This window comes from Thalassophryne amazonica, chromosome 9, assembly GCF_902500255.1.
Source record: "Thalassophryne amazonica chromosome 9, fThaAma1.1, whole genome shotgun sequence".
Lineage (NCBI taxonomy): Eukaryota > Metazoa > Chordata > Actinopteri > Batrachoidiformes > Batrachoididae > Thalassophryne > Thalassophryne amazonica.
Genome location: NC_047111.1, coordinates 116,502,831 through 116,523,166, shown reverse-complemented (window position 1 = coordinate 116,523,166; position 20,336 = coordinate 116,502,831). Strand labels below are relative to the sequence as shown.

General features: G+C 40.7%; 1 protein-coding gene across 1 annotated transcript in view; it reads right to left on the bottom strand.

Moving 5' to 3' along the window:
• The window catches only part of auts2a (activator of transcription and developmental regulator AUTS2 a), a 975,777-nt gene that overhangs the window by 14,290 nt on the left and 941,151 nt on the right, over positions 1-20,336 (bottom strand). Inside the window, 3 exon segments of the mRNA XM_034179013.1 lie at positions 17,520-17,549; positions 18,588-18,659; positions 18,745-18,840. Coding sequence (XP_034034904.1) covers positions 17,520-17,549; positions 18,588-18,659; positions 18,745-18,840 — 198 coding nt within the window.

Here is a 20,336-nt window from a genome sequence, read left to right as displayed (position 1 = left end):
TTGTAAATGGGAAAACTTGAAAAATTGACAGTGGATCAAATGCATGTTTTCCTCACTGTATGTGGGAACTGTTGACATGTGGAGCGTGTTTGTTGGTTGGACACCAACATGTGGATAAAAACAAACAAATGTTCTCTTTAAGGATTGATCTGGAATCAGTACAAGCACTGACTAAATAGTTGCGGTCCATTTACTGGGACTCTAATGTTCGTCTTTTAAGTCATCTGTCTTTATGGACTTTACACTGTAATGTTAACATACAAATTAAATAATTATGACAAGTAAATCAAACTCATCATCCTGTTGTAAACACTCATTTTAGATAAGTACGTAATACTTTGAGATTGGAATGCATGCTTTACTTGATGTAAGACTTAACAGTATTCCCTGAAAACTCCCTTCTGTCTGATCATTTTTTAATAACATTTACATTTACCCTGATGGACTACCCTGCAGTGGGGAATAAGTTTCATTACACTAGAAGTCTTTCAGAAAGCACTGTAACTAGGTTTAAGGATATGATTCCTTCTTTATGTTCTCTAATGTCATATACCAACACAGAGCAGAGTAGCTACCTAAACTCTGTAAGGGAGTTAGAGTATCTCGTCAATAGTTTTACATCCTCATTGAAGACAACTTTGGATGCTGTAGCTCCTCTGAAAAAGAGAGCTTTAAATCAGAAGTGTCTGACTCCGTGGTATAACTCACAAACTCGTAGCTTAAAGCAGATAACCCGTAAGTTGGAGAGGAAATGGCGTCTCACTAATTTAGAAGATCTTCACTTAGCCTGGAAAAAGAGTTTGTTGCTCTATAAAAAAGCCCTCCGTAAAGCTAGGACATCTTTCTACTCATCACTAATTGAAGAAAATAAGAACAACCCCAGGTTTCTCTTCAGCACTGTAGCCAGGCTGACAAAGAGTCAGAGCTCTATTGAGCTGAGTATTCCATTAACTTTAACTAGTAATGACTTCATGACTTTCTTTGCTAACAAAATTTTGACTATTAGAGAAAAAATTACTCATAATCATCCCAAAGATGTATCGTTATCTTTGGCTGCTTTCAGTGATGCCGGTATTTGGTTAGACTCTTTCTCTCCGATTGTTCTGTCTGAGTTATTTTCATTAGTTACTTCATCCAAACCATCAACATGTTTATTAGACCCCATTCCTGCCAGGCTGCTCAAGGAAGTCCTACCATTATTTAATGCTTCAATCTTAAATATGATCAACTTATCTTTGTTAGTTGGCTATGTACCACAGGCTTTTAAGGTGGCAGTAATTAAACCATTACTTAAAAAGCCATCACTTGACCCAGCTATCTTAGCTAATTATAGGCCAATCTCCAACCTTCCTTTTCTCTCAAAGATTCTTGAGAGGGTAGTTGTAAAACAGCTAACTGATCACCTGCAGAGGAATGGTCTATTTGAAGAGGTTCAGTCAGGTTTTAGAATTCATCATAGTTGCCCTTGGGGCAACTGTTTGTTGTGATTTGGCGCTATACAAGAAAAAAGTTGATTGATTGATTGATCATAGTACAGAAACAGCATTAGTGAAGGTTACAAATGATCTTCTTATGGCTTCGGACAGTGGACTTATCTCTGTGCTTGTTCTGTTGGACCTCAGTGCTGCTTTTGATACTGTTGACCATAAAATTCTATTACAGAGATTAGAGCATGTCATAGGTATTAAAGGCACTGCGCTGCGGTGGTTTGAATCATATTTGTCTAATAGATTACAGTTTGTTCATGTAAATGGGGAATCTTCTTCACGGACTAAAGTTAATTATGGAGTTCCACAAGGTTCTGTGCTAGGACCAATTTTATTCACTTTATACATGCTTCCCTTAGGCAGTATTATTAGACGGTATTGCTTAAATTTTCATTGTTACGCAGATGATACCCAGCTTTATCTATCCATGAAACCAGAGGACACACACCAATTAGCTAAACTGCAGGATTGTCTTACAGACATAAAGACATGGATGACCTCTAATTTCCTGCTTTTAAACTCAGATAAAACTGAAGTTATTGTACTTGGCCCCACAAATCTTAGAAGCATGGTCTCTAACCAGATCTTTACTCTGGATGGCATTTCCCTGACCTCTAGTAATACTGTGAGAAATCTTGGAGTCATTTTTGATCAGGATATGTCATTCAAAGCGCATATTAAACAAATATGTAGGACTGCCTTTTTGCATTTACGCAATATCTCTAAAATCAGAAAGGTCTTGTCTCAGAGTGATGCTGAAAAACTAATTCATGCATTTATTTCCTCTAGGCTGGACTATTGTAATTCATTATTATCAGGTTGTCCTAAAAGTTCCCTAAAAAGCCTTCAGTTGATTCAAAATGCTGCAGCTAGAGTACTGACGGGGACTAGCAGGAGAGAGCATATCTCACCCGTGTTGGCCTCTCTTCATTGGCTTCCTGTTAATTCTAGAATAGAATTTAAAATTCTTCTTCTTACTTATAAGGTTTTGAATAATCAGGTCCCATCTTATCTTAGGGACCTCGTAGTACCATATTACCCCATTAGAGCGCTTCGCTCTCAGACTGCAGGCTTACTTGTAGTTCCTAGGGTTTGTAAGAGTAGAATGGGAGGCAGAGCCTTCAGCTTTCAGGCTCCTCTCCTGTGGAACCAGCTCCCAATTCAGATCAGGGAGACAGATACCCTCTCTACTTTTAAGATTAGGCTTAAAACTTTCCTTTTCGCTAAGGCTTATAGTTAGGGCTGGATCAGGTGACCCTGGACTATCCCTTGGTTATGCTGCTTTAGACGTAGACTGTGGGGGGGTTCCCATGATGCACTGTTTCTTTCTCTTTTTGCTCTGTATGCATCACTCCGCATTTAATCATTAGTGATCGATCTCTGCCCCCTTCCACAGCATGTCTTTTTCCTGGTTCTTTCCCTCGGCCCCAACCAGTCTCAGCAGAAGACTGCCCCTCCCTGAGCCTGGTTCTGCTGGAGGTTTCTTCCTGTTAAAAGGGAGTTTTTCCTTCCCACTGTAGCCAGGTGCTTGCTCACAGGGGGTCGTTTTGACCGTTGGGGTTTTTCATAATTATTGTGTGGCCTTGCCTTACAATATAAAGCGCCTTGGGGCAACTGTTTGTTGTGATTTGGCGCTATATAAAAAAAGGTTGATTGATATACCACTTAAGCCACATAATAAAAAAAAAATAACTTTTTGTACCCAGTGTCCTTCGGGTGTTCTTTCAGACATGTGCAGATCTGCCTCATTTACTTTGTGCATTCCCGGTTGCACACGTCCATGGTGAGCCCATGTTTCGACTACCAGGGCTCTCTCCAACCTGTTTTTCACTCATTGTCAGTGCTGTGGGATTACTTGTGCTTGCTACCCTGATTTGGCAAGTAAATATTTTACTATTTGGTAGACTGCATAGAACACTGCCATCTACTGGATGAAAGTGTGAATAGCGTCCAACACACGGTTGCTATTCGTTGCCCTGAATCATACTTAACAAAAAAAAATTTCATTTTTGCAAATGCTTTTTTTAACAAATAAAAAAATGGCATATTTACAAATACACATTTATTTGTAAAAACCAACACACATGTTACAGTAACTTGTGTGTTGTTTTTTACAAATAAAAAACCAACCAACCAATGAATAGCAGAGGCTCGTTTTCCCATAATGCCTTTTGGCATCTGTGTGTGTTAAAGCTCAAACATTCAGAATTAGTGCATTATTTTGAAGCTAAAACATATGCACGATATTTTTCACTTTGTAAAAATGACAGTTGACGTTAATTTGATAAACTGTCTGGAATTAGTTGGGTTATAAATCAAAACCATAAGTCAAAACTGCCTTTCTTTTAATGACTTTTACAACATATCTGTACTGTTCCATGTCAAAAGTAAATGATTTTTTTCCTTACAGCAGTGGGCAGGGTGCTCAAAGACAGAAGCTCTGTCTGTTTGTGTTGGGTCTGTTGTTTGTGTTGGGTTTGTGATTGCCTTTGTTTTTACTCAAAAGCGGTGGTGGTGGTTAAAATTCTTTTACGTCAAGAAACTTAAGTTGACCTGAATATGATGGATGAGCAAAACTAAAGAGAATTAAGCTCTCACTTGAGTACTGGATGCTCACAGTAAATATGTCTGTAATCTCATTTATCTGAGTACTGCAACCTGAAATGAACAAGTTACTATAATCCAATTATTTTAATTAATGAGTGCTACACACTCAAAATAATTAAGTTAATCAAATCTGAATCAGTAAATCAACATAAGTTACTTTTGTAAGGCAGCAAGTTTGCATATGTTTTCCTAATAAAGTCAAATAATTATATTTTACAGTGTACTGGACTCTAGATGTATATGGTTGCTTAACTGCAACATTTCTGTCTGTGCAAGTTTGACTATTTTTTTTCTTGTGCTTTTATTATTTTGTTTTTATTAGTATGGCCAAGACAGGTGGTCACTCCCCTGAGTCTGGTCTGCTTGAGGTTTCCACCTGTAATCAAAAACAGCTTATTCCCATTTCATCTACACTCAAATTCCCATTTGGACTACACTCATTCTGACCACTATTCCCATATCGTTTACTCCTAGTTTGTCTACTACCCAAAAGTGTTGAACTTATAAATAAATCAAAGTGTAGTGGCATTGCCACATGAAATTTTGTAATAATATGCCGTTAGAGGTGTAGAGTGATTTGCTAAGGTGTGATAATTACCATTCACACCTATGTGTTTAATCTAATTATTACTCAAAGCTTAAACAAAGGATGAAAGCTTTTACACCTTTGTTCCGCTTAGACACCTGACTACCTAAACAGATGAATAAAAGCTGCACTTTTAGACAAAGGTAAACGAAATGGGAAAACCACCAAAATTGGGTGCAGATGAAATGGGAGTAGACCAAATGGTAAGTTATCATCAAAAACACCTCAAGGACTTTTTGCCTGACCACTGTTGTCCGTGTGTTTGCTCAGGCGGTGGGTCAGGTTAGGGGCACTGGGGAGACTTATGGTGTGATTTGATGTGACTTTTACTCTTGCTTGCCTCTACTGGTGGTTGGCTCTCACTGCGGTATTGTATCACTTCCTGTTCCGGAGCACAGCGGTGTTTTTCTGTATCTGTTAGCTGTTTAATCTGTGCAGTTAGATTGATCTAGTTATCTAGATTACGATTTGTTTCCCAGTGTAATCTTTACGTGCCTTAACTAAAGCACTCCTTCTGCTGAATCACCTCTAAATTATTTACACATTATTCACTTTGCGTGTTTTTAGGAATCCACTAGCTTAGCGTAGCTACTAGCTCTTAGCCGATTTAGCATGGCGGCTTCTCCTGTCTCTCCCGCACTTTTCTGCTCTGGGTGTGAAATGTTTAGTTATTCCTCGGCCTCCTTTAGCAGTAACGGTACTTGTAATAAGTGTAGCTTATTCGTAGCTTTGGAGGCCACACTGGGCGAATTGGAGACTCGGCTCCGCACCGTGGAAAATTCTACAGCTAGCCAGGCCCCTGTAGTCGGTGCGGACCAAGGTAGCTTAGCCGCCGTTAGTTCCCCTCCAGCGGATCCCGAGCAGCCGGGAAAGCAGGCCGACTGGGTGACTGTGAGGAGGAACCGTAGCCCTAAACAGAAGCCCCGTGTACACCGCCAACCCATTCACATCTCTAACTGTTTTTCCCCACTCAACGACACACCCGCCGAGGATCAAACTCTGGTTATTGGTGACTCTGTTTTGAGAAATGTGAAGTTAGCGACACCAGCAACCATAGTTAATTGTCTTCCGGGGGCCAGAGCAGGCGACACTGAAGGAAATTTGAAACTGCTGGCTAAGGCTAAGCGTAAATTTGGTAAGACTGTAATTCACGTCGGCAGTAATGACACCCGGTTACGCCAATCGGAGGTCACTAAAATTAACATTAAATCGGTGTGTAACTTTGCAAAAACAATGTCGGACTCTGTAGTTTTCTCTGGGCCCCTCCCCAATCAGACCGGGAGTGACATGTTTAGCCGCATGTTCTCCTTGAATTGCTGGCTGTCTGAGTGGTGTCCAAAAAATGAGGTGGGCTTCATAGATAATTGGCAAAGCTTCTGGGGAAAACCTGGTCTTGTTAGGAGAGACGGCATCCATCCCACTTTGGATGGAGCAGCTCTCATTTCTAGAAATCTGGCCAATTTTCTTAAATCCTCCAAACCGTGACTATCCAGGGTTGGGACCAGGAAGCAGAGTTGTAGTCTTACACACCTCTCTGCAGCTTCTCTCCCCCTGCCATCCCCTCATTACCCCATCCCCGTAGAGACGGTGCCTGCTCCCAGACTACCAATAACCAGCAAAAATCTATTTAAGCATAAAAATTCAAAAAGAAAAAATAATATAGCACCTTCAACTGCACCACAGACTAAAACAGTTAAATGTGGTCTATTAAACATTAGGTCTCTCTCTTCTAAGTCCCTGTTGGTAAATGATATAATAATTGATCAACATATTGATTTATTCTGCCTTACAGAAACCTGGTTACAGCAGGATGAATATGTTAGTTTAAATGAGTCAACACCCCCGAGTCACACTAACTGTCAGAATGCTCGTAGCACGGGCCGGGGCGGAGGATTAGCAGCAATCTTCCATTCCAGCTTATTAATTAATCAAAAACCCAGACAGAGCTTTAATTCATTTGAAAGCTTGTCTCTTAGTCTTGTCCATCCAAATTGGAAGTCCCAAAAACCAGTTTTATTTGTTATTATCTATCGTCCACCTGGTCGTTACTGTGAGTTTCTCTGTGAATTTTCAGACCTTTTGTCTGACTTAGTGCTTAGCTCAGATAAGATAATTATAGTGGGTGATTTTAACATCCACACAGATGCTGAGAATGACAGCCTCAACACTGCATTTAATCTATTATTAGACTCTATTGGCTTTGCTCAAAAAGTAAATGAGTCCACCCACCACTTTAATCATATCTTAGATCTTGTTCTGACTTATGGTATGGAAATAGAAGACTTAACAGTATTCCCTGAAAACTCCCTTCTGTCTGATCATTTCTTAATAACATTTACATTTACTCTGATGGACTACCCAGCAGTGGGGAATAAGTTTCATTACACTAGAAGTCTTTCAGAAAGCGCTGTAACTAGGTTTAAGGATATGATTCCTTCTTTATGTTCTCTAATGCCATATACCAACACAGTGCAGAGTAGCTACCTAAACTCTGTAAGGGAGATAGAGTATCTCGTCAATAGTTTTACATCCTCATTGAAGACAACTTTGGATGCTGTAGCTCCTCTGAAAAAGAGAGCTTTAAATCAGAAGTGTCTGACTCCGTGGTATAACTCACAAACTCGTAGCTTAAAGCAGATAACCCGTAAGTTGGAGAGGAAATGCCGTCTCACTAATTTAGAAGATCTTCACTTAGCCTGGAAAAAGAGTCTGTTGCTCTATAAAAAAGCCCTCCGTAAAGCTAGGACATCTTTCTACTCATCACTAATTGAAGAAAATAAGAACAACCCCAGGTTTCTTTTCAGCACTGTAGCCAGGCTGACAAAGAGTCAGAGCTCTATTGAGCTGAGTATTCCATTAACTTTAACTAGTAATGACTTCATGACTTTCTTTGCTAACAAAATTTTAACTATTAGAGAAAAAATTACTCATAACCATCCCAAAGACGTATCGTTATCTTTGGCTGCTTTCAGTGATGCCGGTATTTGGTTAGACTCTTTCTCTCCGATTGTTCTGTCTGAGTTATTTTCATTAGTTACTTCATCCAAACCATCAACATGTTTATTAGACCCCATTCCTGCCAGGCTGCTCAAGGAAGCCCTACCATTATTTAATGCTTCGATCTTAAATATGATCAATCTATCTTTATTAGTTGGCTATGTACCACAGGCTTTTAAGGTGGCAGTAATTAAACCATTACTTAAAAAGCCATCACTTGACCCAGCTATCTTAGCTAATTATAGGCCAATCTCCAACCTTCCTTTTCTCTCAAAAATTCTTGAAAGGGTAGTTGTAAAACAGCTAACTGATCATCTGCAGAGGAATGGTCTATTTGAAGAGTTTCAGTCAGGTTTTAGAATTCATCATAGTACAGAAACAGCATTAGTGAAGGTTACAAATGATCTTCTTATGGCCTCGGACAGTGGACTCATCTCTGTGCTTGTTCTGTTAGACCTCAGTGCTGCTTTTGATACTGTTGACCATAAAATTTTATTACAGAGATTAGAGCATGCCATAGGTATTAAAGGCACTGCGCTGCGGTGGTTTGAATCATATTTGTCTAATAGATTACAATTTGTTCATGTAAATGGGGAATCTTCTTCACAGACTAAAGTTAATTATGGAATTCCACAAGGTTCTGTGCTAGGACCAATTTTATTCACTTTATACATGCTTCCCTTAGGCAGTATTATTAGACGGTATTGCTTAAATTTTCATTGTTACGCAGATGATACCCAGCTTTATCTATCCATGAAGCCAGAGGACACACACCAATTAGCTAAACTGCAGGATTGTCTTACAGACATAAAGACATGGATGACCTCTAATTTCCTGCTTTTAAACTCAGATAAAACTGAAGTTATTGTACTTGGCCCCACAAATCTTAGAAACATGGTGTCTAACCAGATCCTTACTCTGGATGGCATTACCCTGACCTCTAGTAATACTGTGAGAAATCTTGGAGTCATTTTTGATCAGGATATGTCATTCAAAGCGCATATTAAACAAATATGTAGGACTGCTTTTTTGCATTTACGCAATATCTCTAAAATCAGAAAGGTCTTGTCTCAGAGTGATGCTGAAAAACTAATTCATGCATTTATTTCCTCTAGGCTGGACTATTGTAATTCATTATTATCAGGTTGTCCTAAAAGTTCCCTAAAAAGCCTTCAGTTAATTCAAAATGCTGCAGCTAGAGTACTGACGGGGACTAGAAGGAGAGAGCATATCTCACCCATATTGGCCTCTCTTCATTGGCTTCCTGTTAATTCTAGAATAGAATTTAAAATAATTCTTCTTACTTATAAGATGGGGATGGGGGTGTGGATGGAGTTTCATCAGTTGACTTCCTGTTCCGGAGCACAGCGGTGTTCTGCTGTATCTGTTAGCTGTTTGAACTGAGCTGTTTGAGTTCTTTGAATTAACAGTCTTTTTCAAGACTTTTTTACTTTTTTACTTTTTTTTTACTTTTTCACCGTGCTCCAACGCCTAAGGAAGACCTCTAACGGTCGAAGCATCGCGACGGAGCTCTTTTATCAGCTGGCCTTCATCAGCGTTGGCAGGCTAACTAGCTTGCTAACGCTTTCGTTTTTATTTTTGTTTTATTTTTTAGCACTGTTGTCGTGCTGCTCCACAGCCTGCCTAGTGGATTTTTATTTTATTTTAGCACTGTTGTCGTGTGTTACCTGTGCTGCTCCACAGCCTGTCCAGTGGATTTTTATTTTATTTTAGCACTGTTGTCGTGCGTTACCTGTGCTGCTCCACAGCCTGTCCAGTGGATTTTGTTTGGCGCTGTTGTCGTGCGTTACCTGTGCTGCTCCACAGCCTGTTCAGTGGATTTTGATTTTGATTTTATTATTTTTTTTATTTTTTTTTTTTAGCACTGTTGTCGTGTGTTACCTGTGCTGCTCCACAGCCTGTCTAGTGGATTTTTATTTTATTTTTTACCACTGTTGTCGTGTGTTACCTGTGCTGCTCCACAGCCTGTCCAGTGGATTTTTGTTTGGCGCTGTTGTCGTGCGTTACCTGTGCTGCTCCACAGCCTGTCCAGTGGATTTTTATTTTATTATTTTATTTTATTTATTTATTCATTTATTTTTTTTTACCACTGTTGTCGTGTGTTACCTGTGCTGCTCCACAGCCTGTCCAGTGGATTTTATTTTATTTTTTACCACTGTTGTCGTGCGTTACCTGTGCTGCTCCACAGCCTGTCCAGTGGATTTTTATTTTATTATTTTATTTTATTTATTTATTCATTTATTTTTTTTTACCACTGTTGTCGTGTGTTACCTGTGCTGCTCCACAGCCTGTCCAGTGGATTTTTATTTTATTTTTTACCACTGTTGTCGTGCGTTACCTGTGCTGCTCCACAGCCTGTCCAGTGGATTTTATTTTATTTTTTACCACTGTTGTCGTGTGTTACCTGTGCTGCTCCACAGCCTGTCCAGTGGATTTTTATTTTATTTTTTACCACTGTTGTCGTGTGTTACCTGTGCTGCTCCACAGCCTGTCCAGTGGATTTTTGTTTGGCGCTGTTGTCGTGCGTTACCTGTGCTGCTCCACAGCCTGTCCAGTGGATTTTTATTTTATTTTTTACCACTGTTGTCGTGTGTTACCTGTGCTGCTCCACAGCCTGTCCAGTGGATTTTTATTTTATTATTTTATTTTATTTATTTATTCATTTATTTTTTTTTACCACTGTTGTCGTGTGTTACCTGTGCTGCTCCACAGCCTGTCCAGTGGATTTTTATTTTATTTTTTACCACTGTTGTCGTGCGTTACCTGTGCTGCTCCACAGCCTGTCCAGTGGATTTTTATTTTATTTTTTACCACTGTTGTCGTGTGTTACCTGTGCTGCTCCACAGCCTGTCCAGTGGATTTTTGTTTGGCGCTGTTGTCGTGCGTTACCTGTGCTGCTCCACAGCCTGTCCAGTGGATTTTTATTTTATTTTTTACCACTGTTGTCGTGTGTTACCTGTGCTGCTCCACAGCCTGTCTAGTGGATTTTTATTTTATTTTTTACCACTGTTGTCGTGCGTTACCTGTGCTGCTCCACAGCCTGTCCAGTGGATTTTTATTTTATTTTTTACCACTGTTGTCGTGCGTTACCTGTGCTGCTCCACAGCCTGTCCAGTGGATTTTTATTTTATTTTTTACCACTGTTGTCGTGCGTTACCTGTGCTGCTCCACAGCCTGTCCAGTGGATTTTTATTTTTATTTTATTTTATTTTTTAGCACTGTTGTTGTGCGTTACCTGTGCTGCTCCACAGCCTGTCTAGTGGATTTTTATTTTGTTTTAGCATTGTTGTCGTGCGTTACCTGTGCTGCTCCACAGCCTGTCCAGTGGATTTTTGTTTGGCGCTGTTGTCGTGCGTTACCTGTGCTGCTCCACAGCCTGTCTAGTGGATTTTTATTTTATTTTTTAGCACTGTTGTCGTGCGTTGCCTGTGCTGCTCCACAGCCTGTCCAGTGGATTTTTATTTTTATTTTATTTTATTTTTTAGCACTGTTGTCGTGCGTTACCTGTGCTGCTCCACAGCCTGTCCAGTGGATTTTTATTTTGTTTTAGCACTGTTGTCGTGTGTTACCTGTGCTGCTCCACAGCCTGTCCAGTGGATTTTTGTTTGGCGCTGTTGTCGTGCGTTACCTGTGCTGCTCCACAGCCTGTCTAGTGGATTTTTATTTTATTTTTTAACACTGTTGTCGTGCGTTGCCTGTGCTGCTCCACAGCCTGTCCAGTGGATTTTTATTTTTATTTTATTTTATTTTTTAGCACTGTTGTTGTGCGTTACATGTGCTGCTCCACAGCCTGTCCAGTGGATTTTTATTTTTATTTTATTTTTTAGCACTGTTGTCGTGCGTTACCTGTGCTGCTCCACAGCCTGTCTAGTGGATTTTTATTTTGTTTTAGCACTGTTGTCGTGCGTTGCCTGTGCTGCTCCACAGCCTGTCCTGTGGATTTTTATTTTTATTTTATTTTTTAGCACTGTTGTTGTGCGTTACCTGTGCTGCTCCACAGCCTGTCTAGTGGATTTTTATTTTATTTTGGCGCTGTTGTCGTGCGTTACCTGTGCTGCTCCACAGCCTGTCTAGTGTCGGATTCCCTGTTTGGGAATCCGCTAGCTTAGCGTAGCTACTAGCTCTTAGCCGTTTTAGCATGGCGGCTTCTCCTGTCTCTCCCGTACTTTTCTGCTCTGGGTGTGAAATGTTTAGTTATTCCTCGGCCTCTTTTAGCAGTAACGGTACTTGTAATAAGTGCAGCTTATTCGTAGCTTTGGAGGCCAGGCTGGGCGAATTGGAGGCTCGGCTCCGCACCGTGGAAAATTCTACAGCTAGCCAGGCCCCTGTAGTCGGTGCGGACCAAGGTAGCTTAGCCGCCGTTAGTTCCCCCCTGGCAGACCCCGTGCAGTCGGGAAGGCAGGCTGACTGGGTGACTGTGAGGAGGAAGCGTAGCCCTAAACAGAAGCCCCGTGTACACCGTCAACCCGTTCACATCTCTAACCGTTTTTCCCCACTCGACGATACACTCGCCGAGGATTCAACTCTGGTTATTGGCGACTCTGTTTTGAGAAATGTGAAGTTAGCGACACCAGCAACCATTGTCAATTGTCTTCCGGGGGCCAGAGCAGGCGACATCGAAGGACATTTGAAATTGCTGGCTAAGGCTAAGCGTAAATTTGGTAAGATTGTAATTCACGTCGGCAGTAATGACACTCGGTTACGCCAATCGGAGGTCACTAAAATTAACATTGAATCGGTGTGTAACTTTGCAAAAACAATGTCGGACTCTGTAGTTTTCTCTGGGCCCCTCCCCAATCGGACTGGGAGTGACATGCTTAGCCGCATGTTCTCCTTGAATTGCTGGCTGTCTGAGTGGTGTCCAAAAAATGAGGTGGGCTTCATTGATAATTGGCAAAGCTTCTGGGGAAAACCTGGTCTTGTTAGGAGAGACGGCATCCATCCCACTTTAGAGGGAGCAGCTCTCATTTCTAGAAATCTGGCCAATTTTTTGGGATCCTCCAAACTGTGACTGTCTAGCGTTGGGACCAGGAGGCAGAGCTGTGGTCTTATACACCTCTCTGCAGCTTCTCTCCCCCTGCCATCCCCCTATTACCCCATCCCCGTAGAGATGGTGCCTGCTCCCAGACCACCAATAACTAGCAAAAATCTATTTAAGCATAAAAATTCAAAAAGAAAAAATAATATAGCACCTTCAATTGCACCACAGACTAAAACAGTTAAATGTGGTCTATTAAACATTAGGTCTCTTTCTTCTAAGTCCCTGTTGGTAAATGATATAATAATTGATCAACGTATTGATTTATTCTGCCTAACAGAAACTTGGTTACAGCAGGATGAATATGTTAGTTTAAATGAGTCAACACCCCCGAGTCACACTAACTGTCAGAATGCAAGTAGCACGGGCCGTGGCGGAGGATTAGCAGCAATCTTCCATTCCAGCTTATTAATTAATCAAAAACCTAGACAGAGCTTTAATTCATTTGAAAGCTTGTCTCTTAGTCTTGTCCATCCAAATTGGAAGTCCCAAAAACCAGTTTTATTTGTTATTATCTATCGTCCACCTGGTCGTTACTGTGAGTTTCTCTGTGAATTTTCAGACCTTTTGTCTGACTTAGTGCTTAGCTCAGATAAGATAATTATAGTGGGCGATTTTAACATCCACACAGATGCTGAGAATGACAGCCTCAACACTGCATTTAATCTATTATTAGACTCTATCGGCTTTGCTCAAAAAGTAAATGAGTCCACCCACCACTTTAATCATATTTTAGATCTTGTTCTGACTTATGGTATGGAAATAGAAGACTTAACAGTATTCCCTGAAAACTCCCTTTTGTCTGATCATTTTTTAATAACATTTACATTTACCCTGATGGACTACCCAGCAGTGGGGAATAAGTTTCATTACACTAGAAGTCTTTCAGAAAGCGCTGTAACTAGGTTTAAGGATATGATTCCTTCTTTATGTTCTCTAATGTCATATACCTAAACTCTGTAAGGGAGTTAGAGTATCTTGTCAATAGTTTTACATCCTCATTGAAGACAACTTTGGATGCTGTAGCTCCTCTGAAAAAGAGAGCTTTAAATCAGAAGTGTCTGACTCCGTGGTATAACTCACAAACTCGTAGCTTAAAGCTGATAACCCGTAAGTTGGAGAGGAAATGGCGTCTCACTAATTTAGAAGATCTTCACTTAGCCTGGAAAAAGAGTTTGTTGCTCTATAAGAAAGCCCTTCGTGAAGCTAGGACATCTTTCTACTCATCACTAATTGAAGAAAATAAGAACAACCCCAGGTTTCTTTTCAGCACTGTAGCCAGGCTGACAAAGAGTCAGAGCTCTATTGAGCTGAGTATTCCATTAACTTTAACTAGTAATGACTTCATGACTTTCTTTGCTAACAAAATTTTGACTATTAGAGAAAAAATTACTCATAACCATCCCAAAGATGTATCGTTATCTTTGGCTGCTTTCAGTGATGCCGGTATTTGGTTAGACTCTTTCTCTCCGATTGTTCTGTCTGAGTTATTTTCATTAGTTACTTCATCCAAACCATCAACATGCTTATTAGACCCCATTCCTGCCAGGCTGCTCAAGGAAGTCCTACCATTATTTAATGCTTCAATCTTAAATATGATCAATCTATCTTTGTTAGTTGGCTATGTACCACAGGCCTTTAAGGTGGCAGTAATTAAACCATTACTTAAAAAGCCATCACTTGACCCAGCTATCTTAGCTAATTATAGGCCAATCTCCAACCTTCCTTTTCTCTCAAAGATTCTTGAGAGGGTAGTTGTAAAACAGCTAACTGATCACCTGCAGAGGAATGGTCTATTTGAAGAGTTTCAGTCAGGTTTTAGAATTCATCATAGTACAGAAACAGCATTAGTGAAGGTTACAAATGATCTTCTTATGGCTTCGGACAGTGGACTTATCTCTGTGCTTGTTCTGTTGGACCTCAGTGCTGCTTTTGATACTGTTGACCATAAAATTTTATTACAGAGATTAGAGCATGTCATAGGTATTAAAGGCATTGCGCTGCGGTGGTTTGAATCATATTTGTCTAATAGATTACAGTTTGTTCATGTAAATGGGGAATCTTCTTCACAGACTAAAGTTAATTATGGAGTTCCACAAGGTTCTGTGCTAGGACCAATTTTATTCACTTTATACATGCTTCCCTTGGGCAGTATTATTAGACGGTATTGCTTAAATTTTCATTGTTACGCAGATGATACCCAGCTTTATCTATCCATGAAGCCAGAGGATACGCACCAATTAGCTAAACTGCAGGATTGTCTTACAGACATAAAGACATGGATGACCTCTAATTTCCTGCTTTTAAACTCAGATAAAACTGAAGTTATTGTACTTGGCCCCACAAATCTTAGAAGCATGGTGTCTAACCAGATCGTTACTCTGGATGGCATTTCCCTGATCTCTAGTAATACTGTGAGAAATCTTGGAGTTATTTTTGATCAGGATATGTCATTCAAAGCGCATATTAAACAAATATGTAGGACTGCCTTTTTGCATTTACGCAATATCTCTAAAATCAGAAAGGTCTTGTCTCAGAGTGATGCTGAAAAACTAATTCATGCATTTATTTCCTCTAGGCTGGACTATTGTAATTCATTATTATCAGGTTGTCCTAAAAGTTCCCTAAAAAGCCTTCAGTTGGTTCAGAATGCTGCAGCTAGAGTACTGACGGGGACTAGCAGGAGAGAGCATATCTCACCCGTGTTGGCCTCCCTTCATTGGCTTCCTGTTAATGCTAGAATAGAATTTAAAATTCTTCTTCTTACTTATAAGGTTTTGAATAATCAGGTCCCATCTTATCTTAGGGACCTCGTAGTACCATATTACCCCATTAGAGCGCTTCGCTCTCAGACCGCGGGCTTACTTGTAGTTCCTAGGGTTTGTAAGAGTAGAATGGGAGGCAGAGCCTTCAGCTTTCAGGCTCCTCTCCTGTGGAACCAGCTCCCAATTCAGATCAGGGAGACAGATACCCTCTCTACTTTTAAGATTAGGCTTAAAACTTTCCTTTTCGCTAAGGCTTATAGTTAGGGCTGGATCGGGTGACCCTGGACCATCCCTTGGTTATGTTGCTTTAGACGTAGACTGTGTTTCATAATTATTGTATGGCCTTGCCTTGCAAGGTGGAGCGCCTTGGGGCAACTGTTTGTTGTGATTTGGCGCTATACAAGAAAAAAGTTGATTCATTGATTGATAAGGTTTTGAATAATCAGGTCCCATCTTATCTTAGGGACCTCATAGTACCATATCACCCCAATAGAGTGCTTCGCTCTCAGACTGCAGGCTTACTTGTAGTTCCTAGGGTTTGTAAGAGTAGAATGGGAGGCAGAGCCTTCAGCTTTCAGGCTCCTCTCCTGTGGAACCAGCTCCCAATTCAGATCAGGGAGACAGATACCCTCTCTACTTTTAAGATTAGGCTTAAAACTTTCCTTTTCGCTAAGGCTTATAGTTAGGGCTGGATCGGGTGACCCTGGACCATCCCTTGGTTATGTTGCTTTAGACGTAGACTGTGTTTCATAATTATTGTATGGCCTTGCCTTGCAATGTGGAGCGCCTTGGGGCAACTGTTTGTTGTGATTTGGCGCTATACAAGAAAAAAGTTGATTCATTGATTGATAAGGTTTTGAATAATCAGGTCCCATCTTATCTTAGGGACCTCATAGTACCATATCACCCCAATAGAGCGCTTCGCTCTCAGACTGCAGGCTTACTTGTAGTTCCTAGGGTTTGTAAGAGTAGAATGGGAGGCAGAGCCTTCAGCTTTCAGGCTCCTCTCCTGTGGAACCAGCTCCCAATTCAGATCAGGGAGACAGACACCCTCTCTACTTTTAAGATTAGGCTTAAAACTTTCCTTTTTGCTAAAGCTTATAGTTAGGGCTGGATCAGGTGACCCTGAACCATCCCTTAGTTATGCTGCTATAGACGTAGACTGCTGGGGGGTTCCCATGATGCACTGTTTCTTTCTCTTTTTGCTCTGTATGCACCACTCTGCATTTAATCATTAGTGATCGATCTCTGCTCCCCTCCACAGCATGTCTTTTTCCTGGTTCTCTCCCTCAGCCCCAACCAGTCCCAGCAGAAGACTGCCCCTCCCTGAGCCTGGTTCTGCTGGAGGTTTCTTCCTGTTAAAAGGGAGTTTTTCCTTCCCACTGTAGCCAAGTGCTTGCTCACAGGGGGTCGTTTTGACCGTTGGGGTTTTACATAATTATTGTATGGCCTTGCCTTACAATATAAAGCGCCTTGGGGCAACTGTTTGTTGTGATTTGGCGCTATATAAAAAAGTTGATTGATTGATTGATTTGGTGCTATATAAATGAACTGAACACTGAGGTCTCTCCAGAGTAGAAACTGTTGAATCACTCTGCCGTCCTCCTTGTGCACCTAAAGGCTTTTTGTGGGTCAGAAATTGTTTTCTGTCTTTTTTTTTTATTTACATAGTTATATTTTTAATTTCTGCACTCATCATGGAGTTTTTCATGTTGCCAGACAGGTATTAATGACAATTTTTGCAGCCATAAAGGGTCTTGATAAACGATGGTCCCTCTGTTAAATCCGGCTATATGATCTGTTGTGGTGATACGACTTGAAGAATGTAGCTGTGGATGCACGACTGTTCAACCACAGGTTTCCCACAAGGAGATGCCTCATTCTGCTCCAAACTAACTAGAGTATAAACAATTAGTCATCCCTCATTTAATAAAAAAAAAAAACACTACATACTGTATCTATTCCATTAACAAAAGCCCTTGAAGGCATCATCAGTGTTTTAATGAGTCGACACTCACCCTGAGAATTGGCCGAAATGGATCCGTTAGCTGCAAAACAGAGACAAAGAGGTTATTCTGCTGTCAGTCAAACCACTTCTAATTATTAGTCTGTGTGCAGGAACTCCATCAACAAACAAGTTTCAACTAACAGGGTTCCTCCTGTCTGACCCCCTCCACGCAAATCCACAATTACAGCTGAAAAAACACAACTGCAAACCAACAGCACGTGCTGCCAGTGTGTCACAAACCAAAAGGTGGTTTCATCATGAAATGTGTTATTTATTGTTCAAAGAGGAAGAACCTGTTAAATTATCAGCATGCAGATCCAAGAATAAACAGATTACAGCTTTGTTACAAATGCAGTTTGGACCAGATCCGGAGGATTACTGAGCCACGGTGGAGAAACACGACACATACTCATACAGTTTAATAAGAAGTGCGACAAATATACAAATCAACTGGGTTATCTGTGAAAGAACAAAAGCATTTCATCAATGCATATCTTATTGTGAAGCTTGAAACTCTCAGACATTGCACTTGCACCTTACTCCAGGTGATGGCAGCACTGCGTGATAAACATCTTGCTTAATTGCCAATACTTTTAAATGGCCACAAAATCTGTCATCTGGATCAGATCTGGATCAAACTTCGTCAGTCGTTAAAGGATACCATCCTACATAACACTGTCAGATATGAAAGAAATCTGATCTTTTTTGACAGAGTTATGAATTTTGGAAAATTCATTCAATGTTAAATATCGTGATTTTTCAAATTTTCCAAGATTTTACCTGACTTTAACCTTTGACCTTGAAAACTGAATCAGTTCTTATCGGGCTATTAGTCTAAAAATGTCATTATGATATATGAAAAATTGACAAACAAACAAACAATGGTGATAATGTTAGACTTTATAGACTAAAATTTCTGACTGTGCACACTTCCACTGTGGAATTCATTCTTTAATCATAAAATATAATCAAATGTTTAAACAATGAAGAGCTGCAGCTGTAGGATTTAGTGCAACATATTAACAGCTCCACTGTTGGCGCTGTGTGTGTTTTTGTTCTGTTGCGTTCGTGTTCTTACCCGAGGGTCCTTCTGTAAAAATGTGTGTGGGACGGCTCCAGGTCGGGAGGACACATCCAGTGGATTGGAGGTCTGCACAGATCGATGGAGGGTCTCAGCAAACAAGTATTTTCAGTGTGTTTTTGTGTGTGAGACAATGTGGGAGTGTGCGCCTTACCTTGGGCTGAAAGGCTCCCTGCAGCGAGCCAAAGGGTCCGGTCGGTGGGATGACGGGAGGAAGGCCAGACATGGCAGGCGGGTAGGAGTGGAAGAGCTGAGGAGGAGGAAGAGGAGGAGAGGAGTTGTGAGGATGGAGATGTCGCAGACAGGTTTCACTGAACCTCGGCAGAATTATTGCAACACCGCTCGAGTGGGAAGTCGTTACGAACCATTGCTTACAAGTTTCACCAGCTGTGAGTTTATAAAATATTCCACGCTTATTCCCGGTGGGGTTAAATATGAAAAAAAATGCTTTGATATGAAAACTAAAATGTTGTAATACAAGCAAAACATGCTCCAAACCAAGCAAGTGCGTCACGCTTCCATAACGTGAAGCATTAGAGAAAGGAGGTCGTGTAATCAAGTCCTCGGCATAATTACTGCTGTCAGTCACTCGAGCCCGAGTGCAGGAGGACCACCTTTCCACGCTCAACGTTCAGCTTTAATAACTGATGGTGCAACAGAATTATTCAAATCTGTGTTGCCAGGATGAGTTGTTGGAAGCGTTTGAGGATACGCTGCAAGATTTAAACGCAACAGATGAATAGTTTTATATCCAGTCACATATTTAAACAGTGACCCCAAATTCCCCCAAACATCAGAATCTAACGGAAGGTTAAAGTACAGCAGGATGCCTCAGCAAAGACAGTCAGAGCGATGCCCGGTGTTGTTGTGTTGTTTTTTTTTAAGTGAGCAATGATAACAAGCGAGTCACTGCTGCAAGAAGACAAATACAAATGAAGAATAATAAGCAGGACACAGACAAAGTATTCCAGCGGCGATAACACAATCTCCTGTGAAATGTGGCCACTGGCTGTTTCTGTATTAATTTCTGTGCACAACAGTTTCAGCCTGATGTGCACAAACAATAAATCTTGTGCCACAGGATCGAAGAATCCAGCGTCGTTTCATTAATCACAATATTTGCTGCGGCTGTGAGGTAAAATGGCCACTAAAATCCTTACAGTTGCCATGAAGAAGCAGATGAGTGATAGCATGCATGATACCACACACACACACACACACACACACACACACACACACGTACGCACACAAACACTGTAGACCATATATATTTGGACATTGGCAACGTTTTTTTTTTTTTTGCTGTTGTATTAAAGCAAATAATGAATGTGAGCTCATAGTTCAGACCAGCTGCTTTAATTTGTTCTCAATATTAAGGGAGCAAAAACATAAATAATTGGACAAATGGCTCCTAAACCTTTTCATAGTCAGGTGCAATTATTTCACTGCAAATGTCCTAAATCTTTTTTTTTTGTTTGTTTTTTTGTTTTTTAATAGAATGGTATCACCCAGTATGGAAACAGCAGGACATTCTGACAAAACAAAAATGAGGCAAGTGAGGAAAGCCACCAAGACAACCATGACAACTTTCTACACTTGCTGGTAGAAAGATGTGTTAATAAGACATAATAAATCTTGGCTAGCATCCCCCTCAAATCTCTCAAACTCAAGGTAAGATTTCACATTCTGAGACTCTGTCTAACCGTGTGCACGTACCCTGCAAAACACAGTGAACACATGAACGAG